Source organism: Cynocephalus volans, chromosome 16, assembly GCF_027409185.1.
Source record: "Cynocephalus volans isolate mCynVol1 chromosome 16, mCynVol1.pri, whole genome shotgun sequence".
NCBI lineage: Eukaryota > Metazoa > Chordata > Mammalia > Dermoptera > Cynocephalidae > Cynocephalus > Cynocephalus volans.
Window position 1 is genome coordinate 22,084,787 of NC_084475.1, and position 16,847 is coordinate 22,101,633.

The 16,847-nt window shown below is 64.2% G+C and overlaps 4 protein-coding genes across 9 annotated transcripts in view; 3 read left to right on the forward strand and 1 right to left on the reverse strand.

The window, feature by feature from the left end:
• ASPSCR1 (ASPSCR1 tether for SLC2A4, UBX domain containing) overlaps positions 1-1,217 on the forward strand; it is a 38,981-nt gene extending 37,764 nt beyond the window's left edge. For all 4 annotated transcript variants that reach the window (XM_063080801.1, XM_063080802.1, XM_063080803.1 and 1 more), the window contains 4 exons: positions 409-460; positions 701-770; positions 842-1,017; positions 1,122-1,217. In XM_063080801.1, coding sequence (XP_062936871.1) covers positions 409-460; positions 701-770; positions 842-1,017; positions 1,122-1,135 — 312 coding nt within the window. In that variant the 3' untranslated portion in view covers positions 1,136-1,217. The remainder of the gene's footprint in view (positions 1-408; positions 461-700; positions 771-841; positions 1,018-1,121) is intronic.
• A 1,767-nt stretch (positions 1,218-2,984) lies between these two features.
• Positions 2,985-6,041, reverse strand: CENPX (centromere protein X). The gene is made up of 5 exons (XM_063081094.1): positions 5,987-6,041; positions 3,676-3,727; positions 3,525-3,578; positions 3,167-3,255; positions 2,985-3,086 (listed from the first exon to the last, which is right to left on the reverse strand). The coding sequence occupies exons 1-5, from the start codon at positions 6,008-6,010 to the stop codon at positions 3,072-3,074; spliced, it is 234 nt and encodes a 77-aa protein (XP_062937164.1). The 5' UTR covers positions 6,011-6,041; the 3' UTR covers positions 2,985-3,071.
• Positions 6,042-6,541: 500 nt separating this feature from the next.
• LRRC45 (leucine rich repeat containing 45) lies at positions 6,542-14,230 on the forward strand. 2 transcript variants are annotated; one of them, XM_063080974.1, is made up of 18 exons: positions 6,542-6,593; positions 6,790-7,188; positions 7,659-7,720; positions 8,091-8,161; positions 8,439-8,617; positions 8,811-8,939; positions 9,976-10,088; positions 10,454-10,512; positions 10,778-10,855; positions 11,095-11,230; positions 11,312-11,389; positions 11,483-11,594; positions 11,704-11,774; positions 12,243-12,335; positions 12,687-12,779; positions 13,206-13,379; positions 13,450-13,597; positions 13,732-14,230. In XM_063080974.1, exons 2-18 carry the CDS (start codon positions 6,969-6,971, stop codon positions 13,926-13,928), a joined length of 2,013 nt encoding a protein of 670 aa, XP_062937044.1. In that variant the 5' UTR covers positions 6,542-6,593; positions 6,790-6,968; the 3' UTR covers positions 13,929-14,230. The 2 variants fall into 2 exon arrangements, with proteins under 2 accessions (XP_062937044.1, XP_062937043.1); XM_063080973.1 differs by lacking the exon at positions 6,542-6,593 and having other exon boundaries at positions 6,833-7,188; positions 13,209-13,379.
• A 425-nt stretch (positions 14,231-14,655) lies between these two features.
• Positions 14,656-16,847, forward strand: RAC3 (Rac family small GTPase 3). Of its 2 annotated transcripts, none has more exons than XM_063080302.1 (6): positions 14,656-14,726; positions 15,249-15,320; positions 15,572-15,689; positions 15,816-15,878; positions 16,353-16,512; positions 16,639-16,847. In XM_063080302.1, exons 1-6 carry the CDS (start codon positions 14,692-14,694, stop codon positions 16,767-16,769), a joined length of 579 nt encoding a protein of 192 aa, XP_062936372.1. In that variant the 5' UTR covers positions 14,656-14,691; the 3' UTR covers positions 16,770-16,847. The 2 variants fall into 2 exon arrangements, with proteins under 2 accessions (XP_062936372.1, XP_062936373.1); XM_063080303.1 differs by having other exon boundaries at positions 16,353-16,516; positions 16,639-16,777.

Genomic DNA, 16,847 nt, shown 5'->3' on the forward strand with positions numbered 1-16,847 from the left:
ATCCTCTGTCCACAGACCCCCACCCATCCAGCACTGTGCGTCCATCTGTCCACCCTTCTCCGCTGGCTGTGCACTTCCTGTGGTGGGAAGTGAGCATGGGGGGCTTTGAGGCTGTGCCCTCAAGTGATTGCTGATCCCAGTTGGGCAGGAGGCAGTGAGGTGGTGGAAAATGCCAGAACTTGAACCCCACAGAGCTTCATCTTCCAGCTGGAGCTTGGGGCTGTCCCAGGGAGGGTCCCTGGGGTCCAGGACATCCTGGCCTTGTTTGTGGTGGGGTTGGTGCCAAGCAGGGAGCAGGCGAAGATGGGAGATGGGGGCTCCTGGGGGCTGGGGAGGCAGGGATGGGCTGTGGCCATCTCAGCAGAGGCTGGGTCACCCACCCCCTGAGCCCACCTCTCCTCTCTGCAGGCAAACCTTTTCCCTGCTGCCCTCGTGCACTTTGGAGCTGAGGAGCCAGCAGGTGAGTGGGGGCCCCTTGCCCTGCAGGTCACTGCCAGCCTGTTCCCTAACCCCTAGAGCAAGATGCCCTGGAGGGCATTTGGGTCTGGGACGGAGACCTGTGGCCCTTGACACCCACCACCCTGGGGTCCGAGGGCTGAGACATCCACCTGCCTGGGCATACACCCTCCCAGAGCCAAGGTGGGTGGATGGGGGGTGGGGCTTTCCCTGTGGCTGAGGGTGGTCTGGGTCCTCCATGCAGGTCTCTACCTGGAGCCTAGGCTGCTGGAACACACCGTCTCCCCATCTGCGGCTGATGTGCTGGTGGCCAGGTGTGTGCCTGTGGGGGCGGGGTCCTCTGAGGTAGGGCTTGCCATCCCATGCCTTGGCATCTCGCCCTCAGGTGCATGTCCAGGACCACTGGGTCCCCACCTCCACTGCCAGCCCCTGACCCTGTGCCCCTCGAGTCTGAACCAACTGCTGAGGAAGGGGCACTGGATCCCTCTGAACCTATCTCCGGGACGGTCCAGCCCAAGAGGAAGAGTCTGGGCAAGGTGCCCACGTGGCTCAAGCTGCCAGGTGCTTGCGTGGGTGGCTGGCGGGGTGCAGCGGGGCGCAGGAGAGCCGCATGGCTGGGCAGGAGCCCAGGGCCGTGTGGTCATCCTGGTTTGTTTGTGCCACAGCCAGCAAGAGGTGAGAGCCATCCACCTGGAGCTGCCCACTCTGCCAGCCAGAGGACCCACCCCACCCCTAGCTGGAATAAAGATGTGCTTCTCTGAGATCCTCCTGTCATCCCTTCTCCAGAAGAGGCCCCCACAGTCCTCTGCCCCACCACTGCTCAGGCTGAAGTTCTGAGCCCTGAGGAACCTGCTGGATGTGATGTGGGGACCCCGGGCCACTCACTGGCCTTGTTCTCATCACCAAAGGCACAGGTGTCCTTCCTGAAAAGGCTTGGGCCCAGCCTCAGAGCCACTGGCCTCTCTATTGTTACCCAATTAATATTAATTACTCCCCCTTGAAGGAGAACAAAACCGCAGGGAGAAGGGCCTTCCAGGCATATTCCCTGTGCCAGGCCCTGGCATGGAGCTAGGGGAGGAAGCTGTCCCCACCTGCAGGGCCATGCTGAGCAGGGCCCAGGCTAGGGGTCTCCTGGTGCTCCCAGAGTGGTTTTGAGGCAGGCTCTGGTGCTTGGCTCCCCGGCAGCCTGCCTCTCCCTGCAGGTCTAATGACTCCCACACTCTCCCCAGTGCTTTGAAGCCCAGATGCCCTGGGGGGAGTGGGGGCGACATGCTCGGAGCAGCTGACCTTTCAGAGCCCAGTCGGGCCCTAGGCCCGTGTGGCTAAATCAGAGAGGATGCCTGCCCCAAACTCAGGCAGTCATCAGTCACTAGGGGCATGAGGGAGATTGGCTGCCTCCAAAGGTCCTGCTGAGGCTGCTCGGGGTCCCCAGGGGGTGGCAGCTTGATGTGGGGCAGCTGTTGTCCCATCTGCCCCTGGACCAGACTACACTCCTCCTGTGTGGATGTTCCTCAGTGGGGCCCCAGGCTGGTGGGTGTCTCAACTGCCAGCTGAATGCCTAGGGTCCTGTGGGTATTCCCTGTCCTGGGCTCTGATGGGAGGGGAGCTCTGAATCACCTACAAGGTGTGGCAGGGTGACGGGTGGCCCAAGACCCTGCTTGCCTCCTTAGCGTTGGCCTCTGAGCATCAGAGGGTGGCCAGACCTCCTAAGGGATCTTGTAGGTGGGTCCAACGCAGCCCCGACGTGGGCAGAGGGCAGGGCCTGAGGCTGCCGCACCTCCCCCCATGGCTTGGGGCCAGTGGCTGAGTGGGGAAGAGGGGAGGCCCTTTCCTCTACCTTTGGGTGTGGCCTTGGGGCAGAGCCTGTGGTGGTCCTGCCACAGCTGGTGGGTCCGGTGGCCTGAGGCTGGCCAGCACGCCTAAACATGATTGCCAGCTGGTGGCAGCTCCTGTGGCCACCACAGCCCAGATCAGGAGTCACATCTTGCAGGTGAGTGGGCCACATGCAGGGCTCTGGTCACTCGCTCTGAGTTCCTCCTGCTGTGCTCCTGAGAGCCGTGCGCCCGTCCACCAAGGCGGCGGGAAGCGGGAGGCTTTGAAGCAGCTTGACTTTGGTGGTTAATGGCAGCGAGAAGACCCAGCCGGGAGAGGTGGTTTTGATTTATGGACGCTGCTGTATGAGAACAAGTTTACAGCTCAGGGAAGCATCTTCGTGGGCAATGTCACGTGGCTGAAAGACTGCACAGCAGCCTTGAGGTCAGTGGCAGGAACGCAGGAAGAAGGCAGCCCTGGCAGTCGCTCTGTTTGTACAACACACACGGCTGCCTGACAGCTGGCAGGCCATGCCCTGCCCCCAGCACCTACCTCCCCCAGGAGGTGAGAGGGGCAGGGGTCCCCTCCAGATGCTGTCCCCCAGTCATCAACACAGCAGAGGGCGCCAGGTGGGTAGCAGTGCATTGTAACCTTGCTGCTTGGAGGCTGGAGAGGAGTCCCGGAGATGTGTAAATGCTGGTTTGAATCCAATCCAGACTCCTCAGGTGCATCCCTGTCTGAAACCAGGGATCACATGAGGCTCCGGCAGGATTCGATGGGCAGCGTCAGTGATGGCGGGGACCCTAGAAGTCCAGGAGCTGTGGAGGGGAGGGGTGCTTAGCTGACCAGCGAGGCTCCGCTCCCAGGGCCCTCACCTGCACCCACCGTGCCCACCTACCAGCTGAGGAAGCACCTTCTCCAACTGATCCACACCCACGAGGGCCACGTCCTCTGCCTGGGCCTGCCGGGCCCCGCGGACGGCCGCTTCTGCCACGACACAGGAGGGAAGTTGGGTGGAGGCTTAAGCCCCGACCCCTTCCCAGGCATCTGCCTGGAGCCAGTCCTCCACCCACATCTGCTGGCAGCCCGCAGGAGAGCCAGGAGTGGCTCCTGATGGCAGCTTCTCTGTGGGCAAAGCTTAGGTGCTTGTGGCAAACGGGGGGAAAGTTGTGTCTTGGTTTTCCCACTGGGAAATAAAACCAAAGGAATCATGAATACTCCGGACACCAGAGGACACTGTGCGGTCCCTTGCTCACCTGTGACGAAAATCTTCAGCAACTCTGCCATGAGCTGCAGCGCGTCCCCACTGACTGCAAGGCAGGGGAGCAGGTTACAGAGACCCACCCTTGCCCACCACCCCGACACCCCGGGGTGAGGGTCCCAGTGCAGGCCCGCCTGTACACCTACCTCTGGTCCCGCCGTCCCGGAAGTGCAGGCGCAGCAGCTTGCTCACCAGCTCCTGCAAGGGGAGGGGGTTAGCGCCTGTGCCCATAGCCCACCCCACTCCTGCGGGCCCCTCGGCATCTCATTCTGGATGGAACACAGTTGTCACTTCCAGTTGCAAGTGTCCTCCACCCTGGGGCCTTCCTGCGGTGGGGGATGAGAACTAGTCTGGTGCTTAAGAGTGGAGAGAGGCAGGACCTGTGAGCAGCCTGCCTCAGGGCAGGGAGGAGGTTGGGGAGAGGGGCTCTGAGAAACCTCCCTGGTGGAGCACCGCAGGAGGAGGAGGAGTCTCTCATGCAGTGGAGGAGAGGAGTCCTCCTCGGCCTGGCATAATCTTGCACCCCCATCAGTGACCTGGGGGCAGCAGTAGAGCCCCCAGTGGTAGAGGTAGACCCTGTTCTGTCCCTGGAGCCTGTGACATGGTGTAGGTGGTCCTGTAGCGGTGACGTGTGGAGAGCAGCAAGGCTGGAGGGGAGGAGGGCCCAGGCACAGGGCCTAAGGCCCGGCTAGCTTTCCTTGGTAGGAAGCTGGGGGTCGTTCTGAGTTTTGAGTGGAGACCAGGGAGCGATGGAGGTGGGGCAGGGCTTGGGCCCATCTGTGGAGCTACCTGATGGAGGGAGGATGGAGATGAGGAAGCAGTCCAGGCTGAGACTCCTATGGCTTGAGACCCTGTAAGGATGGCACCACTCTGCCAGGAAGGGGGGCCAGGGACTTAGGGGCTCAGCTTGGGACAAGTTGAGTGACAGACACACGAGATGTTGAGCAGATTGGCTGGGTGGGCAGCTGGAGCTGAGGTTTGGGGGTGGCAGCATGTGGGTGTAAAGCCACAGACCAAGCCAGGTCGCTGAGGGCAGGGGCCAGCCAGGAGCGGCTGGGGATGAGGGAGAGTAGCAGCAGTGGCCGCCCAGGAACCCAGAGATGGGGTGTGGTGCCAGGGAAGATGAGCGGGGGATCAACCAGGCCACAGGGAGGTCACACGGCCTCACCCAACACAGTGAAACAAGGCTGAAGAGTAGAGGGACGGGAGATGGGATGGGGGTGGACAGGACGCATCCCTGAGCCACAGGAGGGGGAGAATTTGCTACACAGTCAGCACTGGTCAGCAGTGCTGGGGCCAGATCAGGCCTGGCTGTTCTAAGTCCCTGTTCACAGCCACGCGAGCTCAGCGCCATCTGCTGGTCCTTCTGGCTGCTGACCACATGCTCTACCAGGAAGGTACCATTGAAAAGGCAGAGAGAAGGTGCCACTTGCCCCGTCTGCTCTGGGACCCTCAACATGGCTGCCCCGGAAGATCTTGGAAGGAAGAACCCTCCAGACAGGGGGCCGCTGTCCAGGGACATCGTAATAACTCAAGCAGTCGTTCCACACACAAGTGGCCACGACCTCGGAGAGGGCAGGATCCCTGAAGGCCCAGCACTGAAGGGGAGGGCCCTGGGACTCGCCCAGCCTTTGTCCCGACGTGGGTGCCACGCCAGGGTTGCGTGCCCCTCTCCCTCCCTGTCACTGTCACCCAGGACAGCTCCACTCGTCCTAGTCTGTAGTGACCACACCCCAGCTCTGGCCACAGCCCTCGGGGCTCTAGCTGTCCAGGTCAGCTTGACGGAGGCAGAGACGGCTGCTCTCCTCTCCACAGTAGCCTTCCGGCTGCTTGTTATTACCCGGTGGAGTCTCACCACCGCCCCGTGAGGTGGCCCAAGCCTCAGTGACCTTTGCTTTTAGATCATGAACTCCTCTGGGCAAAGGGCAGAGCCAGTCTTGGGGGGCAGAGCCACAGTCTTGGGTGGCAGAGAAGAGACTGATGGCAGATGAAACGGAGGATGCGCCGGTACCTCGCTGGGCCGAAGTCCTCACCGGGGACGGGTTCGCCACGGGCTGAGACCCCTCCCCAGGCCTCGAGGGCGCAGCTCCCGGCCTCCAGGACGCTCAGTGCCTCCCACCTCCAGGCACAGCGACGCAACGAGGCTCGGAGACACTGAGCCGCACGGGGCGAGCAGCGGGTCCTCGCCGGTTGCGGAGCAAGCCCAGGTCCCGGGCGGACCCTAATGTCTTCGTGTCTCGGTTTCCCCGCTGGTAGACGGGGAACCTGTGCCTTGTGCTACTTGCGCGCTAAGGAGGCACCGGAGAGCCGCCCGCGCCAGGCAGCGCCTAGCCACGAGGGAGTGGCCAGGGACGGCCTCGCTTCTCGCTCGAGGGACCACCGCCCGGGCTCTGCGGGCCCTACCCGGCTCGGCGCAGACGGCCGCCACAGCGCCCTACTCCCGGCCGCCCGCCTCACCTTGCGGAAGCCCGCGCCCTCCATGACCGCCGCCTCGGAGCGCCCTCTGGCCCCGCCCCCGCGCCCCAGCCAATGAGCGAGCACGGAGCGCGCCCTTCGGGCCCAGCTCTACGAGTCCCCAGCAAATAAGTTGGAGCGCGCCCTCCAGGAGCCCCGCCCCCGAGTCCCTAGCCAATAAGTTCGAGCGCGCCCTCCAGGAGCCCTGTCCCTGACTCTCTAGCCAATAAGCGTGGAGCGCGCCCTCCAGGAGCCCCGCCCCCGAGTCCCCAGCCAATAAGTTGGAGCGCGCCCTCTAGGGGCCCCGTCCCCGGGCCCGCAGCCAATAAGCCGGAGCATGCCCCTTGGAGACCCGCCTCCAAGCTGCCAGCGAATGAGCCCGCAGCGCGCGCCCCGGTCCTCGCTCTCATTGGCCCGCGGACCGCATCTTCCCCGCAAAGCCTCCTGGGAGTTGTAGTTTCCACCGGCCGTTTCCCGGCGCGCCCCGCTCTTCCTGGATACTGAGGCTCGGCGGCTGCCGCGTAGAACGAACGGAGCGAGCGAGAGTCTGCGGCGCGAGCGCGGGGGCCGGGGGGGACTGCGGACCGCGGGAGCGGTTGCGGGGGCTGGGGTACGTGCGACGCGCCTGGTCCCGCCGCTCCGTCCTCCCTGCACCAGGTCCCTCGAAAGCCCACGTGCCCGGCCCACCCAGAGCCTCCCGCCCACACGGCCAGCTCGCTTTGTCCCTCGCTGCCGGTCTGCCGAGGCGGCGTCTCCCGCGCCCCACGCCGGGGCTGTCCCACACTGAGCGGCTTTCTCTTCAGCAGCTGCCCTCAGCCGGGGGCTCCGCGCAGCCCCCTGGACAGAGGCGCAGCGCCGGGAACCCGGTGGCAGGGGCAGCCCGGCCCCCGCTGGCTCACGCGAGGCCCGTCTCCGGCTCACGCGAGGCCCGTCTCCGGCTCACGCGAGGCCCGTCTCCGGCGCACGCGGAGGAGGCTCCCGGGACATGGAGGAGTTCCGGCGCTCCTACAGCCGTCTGTGCAGGGAGAGTGGGTCTGAGCCCCAGGAAGCTGTCCTGCAGCAGCTGCACCAGCTTCCGAGGGGCCGGTTGGACCTGGCCACGCAGAGCCTGACAGTGGACACCTGCAGGGCCCTGGGCAAGCTGCTGCAGAGCGAGGCGCTGTGCACAGAGCTCATCCTGAGTGACTGCATGCTGAGCGACGAAGGTGGGCACGCCCCGGGGCCTGCAGGGGCCCGCGCAGCATCTGCCGCTCCAGGGCAGCGTTGAAGCCTGTAGCCTTAGAGCTTGCTTTGGCAGCCAGATCTCTTCTTTTCGAGGTTCCCTGCTTTTTGTAAAGTAGTTAACGTGAGCAGTAGCGTCCCCTCCTGAAGCCTGGGAGTGGACGGCAGTTTCTCGTTATGACCAAGGAGAAGCTTTAAAGTCCCCCGACTTCTGTAGATCCCCGTGGGCTGGTGGGAGCAAGGGCTCAGTGGCCTGGCTCGGTGCCCAGCAGGGGTTGCAGACATTTCAAGGGTAACCTCAGGTCGGGACTCATTTCTGGCGTGAACCCAGACCTGTGGGACCACCGGGACAGTCGTCCTTGCCCTGCATCTGGGAAGCTGCCCTGAGATGGGGCCCCCATGGAGGGGCTTAGAACAAGTTGGGGCGAGAGTGACAGCCTGCTCTCCCACACAGGAGCCACGCTGCTGCTCCGAGGGCTGTGCACCAACACTGTCGTGCGGCTCCTGGACCTAAAGGTGAACCGACGTGCACTCCGGGGGGTGCCACTGAGGGGAGTGGTAGAGGAGAGACGCAGGGTCCCAGGGACAGTGGCTGCAGGCCGTGTCTGTAAGCACTCTTGGCTTACGGGCCCTGCACTGTCTTCCGATTATCTCACGTGTGTGTGAGTCTCGAGGGTAGAGCCCTCACATCGATAAACCGAGTGAGCTGGCCCCAGGAAGCCCACTAAGTCAGGGAAACCAGGATCCAAAAGGACTCGCCCCTTTGACCAGAGCTCGCCTCCCTGGCTTCACCCACTGCCTGGCCAGGGCCCTGTGGGGAATAGACGGGGTATTCAGAGCCCAGCCAGGGCAATGGGAGTGACTGGCCGGCCTATTCATGTCTTAGGGCAATAACCTTCGAGCTGCAGGGGCCGAGGCTCTGGGAAAACTCCTGCGACAGAACAAGTCCATTCAGAGGTAGGGTGGTGGTCCTGACCCTCGCCCCCCCAGCACCCACTCTGTGTGGTTCAGTGTTGGCCCCATAGGACACAGTCCTGCAACCCAAGGGAGTTCTATCCTTTGGGCTTGTCATCCATATTTCACATCTGTTGGTGGGGAGTATGTGGATACAAGTTACTCCAAGGCTCTGATCTCCACCAGAGACCCCTGACCCCACAACCCTCCTCAAGCCCCGGACCACAAAGGGGCAGGGCACTCCTCTGTACCGGGCGACTCGCATCCACCCTTCCCACAGCCTCACCCTGGAGTGGAACAACTTGGGCGCGTGGGAAGATGCCTTCGCCACGTTCTGCGGGAGCCTGGCGGCCAATGGCGCCCTGCAGCAGCTGGATCTTCGCAACAACCAGATCAGCCACAAGGGTGCAGAGGAGCTGGCCCTGGCCCTGAAGGGCAACACCAGCCTCCAGCAGCTGGGTGAGGGTTGCATCCCATCCTCCTTCACTCTTCTGCTGCTGCTCCATCCCCCTCAAGTAAGGGGGTGGGGAGGAGGGGCAGCCTGAGCTCCCACATTGTTGACGACCACAGGCAGTACTCCCCAAAGGAGCACCCTAGGCTAAGCCTCTCCAACCAGGTGCAGTACATCTGGTGACAACAGGTTTCCTTCCAGACCTGCGCTGGAATAACATTGGCCTTCTGGGGGGCCGGGCCCTGGTGAGCTGTCTCCCCAGCAACAGAACACTGTGGAGGCTGGACCTGGCTGGGAACAACGTCCCTGGCGATGTCCTCAGAGCCGTGGGTATGGGCACATGGCGCTGCTGGCCACTTGCACTGTTTGCAGCAAGGCCTAAAGCCCTTTGACAGAGACCCAGTGCCAGAGGAAGGGGCGGCCGGGGGTCAGGCCACATACACTGATAAGAACAGCCTAGAACAGCCAAAAGAAAGCAGCTGCCACACACAGGTGCCGTCTGAGGCCTCCCATGTTCCCACCCTGTTCTTAGGACCCATGAAGTGAGCAGTCACCACTTTCATGGGGGAGCTGAGGCCACATGGCTCAGAGCCTTTGCCCTGTTGGCCATGCCCATGCTGCAAGGTGGCCCAGGCCACAGCCAGGAAGGGGCTTCTTGGCACTTGTCCCTGGTCACCCGAGTCTGTGGCCGTGCTGTGAGCTATATCGGAATGAGACCGCCCGCCAGTGCTGCTCCTACCATAAATGCAACCTCTGTGTTCCCCTCCCGACAGGGACCCCTGTGACCCTGTAGCTGAAATCTCAGCCTTAGGCCCAGCAGAGTGATTCTACACACCCCGCAGCTCCTCCTGCGGGCATCCCCAGCTCCTTCCACACCCGAGGGGCATCGCCTCCTGCTGGCTCTGCCCACCCCCATGATGTCTCCAACTCCACGCTGCCCTCGCTGCCTCTGGCCTTTATCCACATGCTTCCTGGGTCTTTTCAGAACACAGGAGATGAGCACAGCATTCACTTAAGTCACGCGCAGGCTCTTGACCTTTGGAGTGGAGGCCAAATGCCCCAGGATGGCACTTACTTCTGTGGCGGTGGAGCAGCTTTCTCCTTCCAGCCTGTGCCTGTGCTCCCCACACCAGGCGCCTCCTGTGCTTGTGGCCCCACCCCCACTGGAGGGCTTTCCCCCCAGTACACTTAGGGGGGCCGGGGAGTACATCTGATTTGTTGGGTGAGATGCTACAAGAGATTCTGTCTCGCGTAGTGTTGGTTCCCAAAGAGTTTCCAGACGCAGCCCCGTGCAGGGCTGGGCTGGCCGCCGGCCACTCCTGAGGCTGAGCAGCCCTCCAGTAGGTGACTTGGCTCTTTCTGGCAGAACAAGCCATGGACCACAACCAGGACCGGCATACCACATTCCGGGAGAACCAGGCCCGCACCCACGTCCTCAGCAAGGAGGTCCAGCATCTCCGGGAGGAGAAGTCCAAGCAGGTGAGGGTGGCGTCTTTGCTGACCTCAGAGCTGCTCTCCAGCCCCGCCCTGGCTGCCTCCTACCACCCTCAGCCCTGTAGTCTATCCATTTTCCATTCTGTGGGCCCTGAAACCTGTCCAAGCTGATATACCCAGGACTGAGAGGCGGCCCATCTGACCTCAGCTGGTTTCCCCAGACAGCTGGCGTCTGAGCTCCCAGGACTCTCTCTACAGGAGACATTCTCCCTTTGAATGAGACAGTGAGGCAGGGAGACAAATCCTTCACTCCTGGCCCCATCACTGGGTATCTCCTGTCATTCCCCGTGACCAGGGCAGGGTCAGCAGGCTCTGGACCCTGACAGGGCTTTGGCTGACTCTGTCCCCAGTTTCTGGACTTGATGGAGACGATCGATAAGCAGCGGGAAGAGATGGCCAAGAGCAGCAGGTGCGTGACCCATGCCCCGGGAGGCAGGGCTGTGGCTCTGCTGGGGTGTCTGGGCTTCGGGTCCTGCCTCCATGCTCAGTGTGACCTATCCTGAGTCTTGTCACCTGCCCATGAACAAGGTTGCCACATATACTTCCCAAGAAGTGGGCTGGAGGGTCAGCAGCAGGGGCAGCAGCTCTGCCGGAAGTGCCGTGGATGAGCAAGGAGTGGCAGCTGCTGCCAGTGCCAAGAGGGTGCTTTCCCTAGCACCATCCTCTGTCCACAGGGCGTCAGCAGCACGGGTGGGGCAGCTTCAGGAAGCCCTGAGCGAGAGGCACTCCATCATCAATGCCCTGAAGGCCAAGTAAGCAGGGGAGACGGGCTGCAGAGTACTTCAGAGACGTCCCACAGGGCCCGGGAGGGTATACAGAGCGGAGGTGGAAAATGGGGGTCCTGGGGCAGTAACCCAGGAAAGCTTTCTGGGGGCGGCGAGTGCTGGCTGAGGTTTGAACAGGGCCTGGCAAGAGGGAGAAAGTGAGGCCAGGGCAAGGCACATGCAGCTCCTGATGGAGCTGGGGCGGGGCTGGCCCTTCCTCTTTGCAGGCTACAGATGACCGAGGCTGCCCTTGCTCTGTCGGAGCAGAAGGTCCAGGACCTGGGGCAGCTCCTGGCCACAGCAGAGCAGGAGCAGCTGAGTCTGTCACAGAAGCAGGCCAAGGAGCGCAAGCTGGAGCAGCAGGTGGGCAGGCAGGGCCACAGGCAGGTGCGGGACAGGCGGGCAGGGTGACAGATGGTGCTCCTCACATTGTCCCATGCCCAGGAAGCTGCAGAGCGGGAGTCTAAGCTCCTCCGAGACTTGTCTGCTGCCAGTGAGAAGAACCTGCTTCTGCGGAACCAGGTGTGAGGGGTGTGGGCCCAGCACCTGGGGAGCCCAGGGTGGGCGCCGGCAGTGCTGGGGTGCAGCTTCCCTCCTGTGGTGCCAACTTTGTAGGTGGATGAGTTGGAGCGGAAGGTGAAATCTCAGCAGGAGCAGCTATTCCTGACCAGGCAGGAGCTGACCAACACATCGGCCGAGCTGAAGATGCGGGCTGTCCAGGCTGAGGGTGGGCGCGGGGGCGGGCAGGCCTGCCCCTGTGAGGCCAGGGACGGACCAAGGGACTGAGGGAACTCCCAGAGGAGACTGACCTGCGCTCTTCCCCACTGGTCTTCTAGAGCGCCTGGATATGGAAAAAAGGAGATCTAAGCAGAGCCTGGAGGATGCAGAAAACCTGCGTTTCAAGGAGGTGCCTTCTTAGTTGACATAAACTGGCCCCTGGCTTCCCCCAGTCTCCCCTGGTGCCTGCAGACTGGCCTTGGTGTGATGTGGTGTCCCCAAAGCACACATTTGGTGGGGTTCCCCTTGCCAATCCTAGGTTGCTGGGTGGCGGTTCTTGGCCAGCCTGAGTGGATGTCGGACCCTGAACCTCCTTCAGGGCTGGTAGGGGACCCTGACTGCTGCGGCATCATGCAGGCTGCAGTGTGCTCCCACAGTTGAAGAGGCACCAGCCTCGCCCATTCAGGCTGCTCATCCTGGGATACCATGGCTGGGATGTGCCCTCTGTCCTCAGGCCACTTGAGGCAGCCTGTTCTCGGAAGAAACAGAGTCCCCAAGAGACCTGCCTTCCAGGGTGGGGATTCTGTAGGAGGAAGGCCAGTTAGGGGGAGAGCCCTTGCCTGCCAGCCTTGACCTCCCAACCCCCACACCTGGGCAGGTGGAGCATATGACCCGCCACCTGGAGGAAAGTGAGAGGGCCATGCAGGAGAGGGTGCAGAGGCTGGAGGCCATGCGGCTGTCCCTGGAGGAGGTGAGCGCACGCTGGGCCTGGGGCTCGTCAGGCAGGGGACCTTGCTCTGCCCTCCCTGTGCTTTAGCCCTGAGTCAGGTAAGGAGTGGCAGCCCTGGTATTCCCAGCCTCAAGACCCTGGGGTACCCTTTCCTGGTCTCAGAGCTTCATCAGGCCCCACCTTGGGGACCCACCCACCAGTGTCCCCAAGAGGGCGGAGGGACTTAGGGTGGCCCTCAGGCTCACTTGGCTATGGAAATCCTGTCCAGTGAGTGGAGTGGCAGACGCATTCTCATGGCCCTTAGGGGTGGCTGTCAGGGTGTCCCTGGTCCAGGGCAGGAGAGCAGGCTAGCAGGGGCTGTCTGTGCTGCAGGAGCTGAGCCGAGTGAAGGCAGTGGCTCTCACTGAGCGCGGCCAGGCTGAGGAGGAGCTCATCAAGGCCAAGAGCCAGGCCCGCCTGGAGGAGGTGAGCCAGGCCACAGACACAGGCTGTGGAATGCCTTGCAAGACTGCAGGTCGCAGGCCTGAAGGGGCAAGACCAGGGCTGTTGGCTCCAGATCTGGGCCCTGAAGAGCCCAGAGTGCAGAGGCAAAAGGTCAGATCAGCACACATATGTCACTCCTGCAAAGAGCAGTGTCGAGCAGGTCTCAGCTCCGGGGTCCAGGCCTGAGATGCGTAGAGGGTTTGGCCCAAACATTTGGCCTGTGACTGGAGGCCTGCCTGGGAAATTGAGGGGAGCCCAGGAAGGGTGCTTCTGGGGGCGCATGCCAGTTGAGCAGGTTCAGAACAAGTAATAGCTCGAGTGACAATGTGGCTCCTCCCCTTGGTGAGGTGGGGGGGTCACCCACATGCACAGCCCCCCTGGAGCTCAGCAGCCCTGCTGTGCCTGCAGCAGCAGCACCTGGCTCACCTGGAGGAGAAGCTGCGGCTGCTGGCACAGGCTCGGGACGAGGCCCAGGGCGCATGCCTGCAGCAGAAGCAGACGGTGGCCGAGGCCCAGGCCAGGGCCAGCCAGCTCAGCCTGCAGGTGGAGGGCCTGCGGCGGCGCCTGGAGGAACTGCAGCAGGTAGCCAGAGCTTTGGGGACTCTGGGTTGCTAGGGTGCCCCGTCCCCATCTCACCCCCTGTGCCTGGCAGGAGCTGAGCAACAAGGACCAGGAAAAGGTGGCTGAGGTGACCAGGGTGCGGGTGGAGCTGCAGGAGCAGAACGGCCGTCTGCAGGCAGAGCTGACGGCCCAGGAGGCGCTGAGGGAGAAGGTGGCGGCCCTGGAGCGCCAGCAGAAGGGTGAGCCTGTGACCTCAGCGCCCGCGCTCACATCGGGTGGGAAGGCGAGGCCGGGCTGCAGAGCTGAGCTGGCCGGGGTGTTCGCTCCTGGGGGGCGCGTGCTCAGGCAGTGCCGCGCCTCTTCCGCCCTGCAGTGATCGCGAGCGACCACCGGGAGGCGCTGCTGGACAGAGAGAGCGAGAACGCGTGCCTGCGGGAGAGGCTGCGGCTCAAGGAGGCCGAGATAGCCCGCATCCGGGACGAGGAGGCCCAGAGGGCTAGCTTCCTGCAAAACGCCGTCCTGGCCTATGTGCAGGGGTCCCCTCTGAGGGCCCTCAGTCCCCCAAAGTGAGGGAGGCAGGAGGCCCCGGAGCAGTGGAGCGCGGCATCTGACAGCGCCCAGGGATGGACTAACCGGGGACAGGCGTTCGCTGCGGCGCGGGGCGGCCGCGCCCAAAGTCGGTGCCTGCTGGGACCGCGCCGCTCGCCCCCGGGTGCCCGGCTGGCCGGCCCCTTCCTCACTGCTGCGTCCGAGTTCCAGGGAACGACGTGCCTTCGCGGGAGGGGGGAGGCGCGGCGCCAGCGTGTTCTGTCCTCGCCGTGTACAGCGCCCCGCCAGCGCGCGGGTCTGGAAATACACAACTTTGTACTCGAGACTCCACGTGCTGCCCCGTCCTTCTCCCACATCAGGCCCTGCGGCCCCCCTGCGGGAAGGAGCCTCCAGGGCGCGGCTGGCGGCCGCCAGGTGCCCGCCTCGGGGCGCGTGGCTGCGCACAGCGGGGTTCCACCAGCTGTCCCTGGCTGCGCGGTGGGAGGGTAACCCTACAAGAGGCGACGCGCACTGCGCACCCCGCGCATGTCCAGGTGCCTTGCGGGGGGCGCGTAGGGGCGGGAGCGCCGCTCGCCGGTGTGGCCCGGGCGGCCCTACCCCCGGCCGCGCGGCCCGGCGCCCCCCGCCCCCGCCGGCCGCACTCGGCTGTCTCCGCGCGCGGCGCTCGGCGGCGCTCGGCTGTCTCCGGCCGCTGCTCGGAGCTCGGGTCCGCGGCCGCTGCGGCGCCGGGCATTTCTCCGCAGCTCGGCTCGCGGCCGCGCCCGCCGCCGCCCGGCCCGCGCCCATGCAGGCCATCAAGTGCGTGGTGGTCGGCGACGGGTGAGTGCGGCCCGGAGGCCGCTCGGCCGGGCGGGGCGGGACGGCCCGGGGCCTCGGCGGGCGGGGCAGGGCGCGGCCCGTGCGGGCGGCGGCGGGGCGCGGCGGGGCCGCCCTGCCGGACCCCGAGCCGGTGTTCCCGCGCTGAGCGCCCCGGCGGTCCGCAGGCCCCCGGCGGGGCCCACCTGATGCTGCTGGGCGGGGTGGGTGGGGCCGGGCTTCCCACCTGGGCTGAGCCGTCTGCCGGCCCCACCCTCCCGTGCCACCCGCCCGGCAGCCTGGGAGCTCTGCCGCTCTACCTGGGGCTGGTGTTGTGGGGGCGCACTCGTTACTTCACCCCAGGACGCGGGCTGCCCTGGCCATCTTTCTCCAGCCCCATGTCGCTGCGGATCTGTGGGCTGGGGCCTCCGTCCCCACCGCAGGCACCCTAACTTGGTCTCTGGTTCCTTGCGTCGGGACTGCCCCTGCTGGGCACAGGGCCGAGGCTGGGCCCCGGAGCCACGTGGGCTTGTTCTCTGTCCGCAGCGCCGTGGGGAAGACGTGCTTGCTGATCAGCTACACGACCAACGCCTTCCCCGGAGAGTACATCCCCACCGTGTGCGTGGGTGCGGGGCGGGAGGCGGGCTCAGAGCCGGCCCGCCAGAGGGCTGGGTCCCACGTGCATGGGGCTCCCTTGAGCGTGGACATCTGGCCCAGGTGGCCGTGGTTCTGGGCTTCCGGGGTGGGGCCGAGGTGCTGACCAGAGTTCCAGTTCTGTGCAGCTTGAGAACCCCAAGACACGGGCTGGCTGGGCTGAGGTGGCCTGGGACCCCTCCCAAGGCCTGACCCTTCCTGCTCTGCTCTGGCAGTTTCGACAACTACTCTGCCAATGTGATGGTGGACGGGAAGCCTGTTAACCTGGGGCTGTGGGACACTGCCGGGCAGGAGGACTACGACCGGCTGCGGCCACTCTCCTATCCCCAAACTGTAGGTGCCAACAGGGCCAGCCCCAGGAGCCGGGTGGCTCGGGTAGGATCCCTGAGGTCCAGATGGGGAAGGGGACAGGGGCCATTCAGAGCCTCCTGGACCACTTCCACCTCCTTCCCTCCCAAGGATGTCTTCCTGATCTGCTTCTCCCTGGTGAGCCCGGCCTCTTTTGAGAATGTTCGTGCCAAGGTAGGGCCAGGATGGAGGGGTCCCTCTGGGGGGAGGGCTTGCCTCGAGGACCTGCTCTAATAGGACAGGAGTCTCACCTGAAGACCTTACACAGCTTGTCCCTTTAGAGGCAAGTGAGATGCTTGTTCTGCTTGGGGTGGACACGTGGGGTGAGGTCTGAAGGTGGCCCTGCAGGGGTCAAGGGGCAGAATAGGGGCAGTGGGCATGCCTTTCAGAGAATGGGGATGCTTCTCTCGCCACTGGGGATGGGCCCTGACTGGGAGGCCCTAACAAGTCTCGAGCCTTCCTGACTGGGCGTTTTTGTTCTTGGTCATTTCCCACAAAACCCACTAGACCCCTGGTCACCTCTTGAAACAGGAAGAGCCAAGAGTGGGCCCAGGGGCAGTAAGGAAGAGGCCCTTGCGGGCTGTGGCCTGCTCTGGGCCAGGGGGTGGGGGGCACAATGCCCACAGGTCAGAGCCTCCATCCCCACAGTGGTACCCGGAGGTGCGGCACCACTGCCCCCACACACCCATTCTCCTGGTGGGCACCAAGCTGGACCTCCGTGATGACAAGGACACCATTGAGCGGCTGCGGGACAAGAAGCTGGCACCCATCACCTATCCACAGGGCCTGGCCATGGCCCGAGAGATCGGTGAGTGGGCACCGCTGGGACCACAAGTCGGGGGAGGAGGGAGGAAGGAGGAGAGAGGTGTCTTCTGGAGGGCCGTGCCCCTGCCTGTGCTACGCCCCTCACTGCCCCCGCCCTGGCTGCTCCCAGGCTCTGTCAAGTACCTGGAGTGCTCAGCCCTGACCCAGCGGGGCCTGAAGACGGTGTTTGACGAGGCCATCCGGGCCGTGCTCTGCCCGCCCCCAGTGAAGAAGCCAGGGAAGAAATGCACGGTCTTCTAAGGCCCTTGCCCCCCAGGGCCTGGGGCTGGACGGGAGCAGCCCTCGCCCCGTCTGCTATTGTGTTGAGATGTCTGGTGT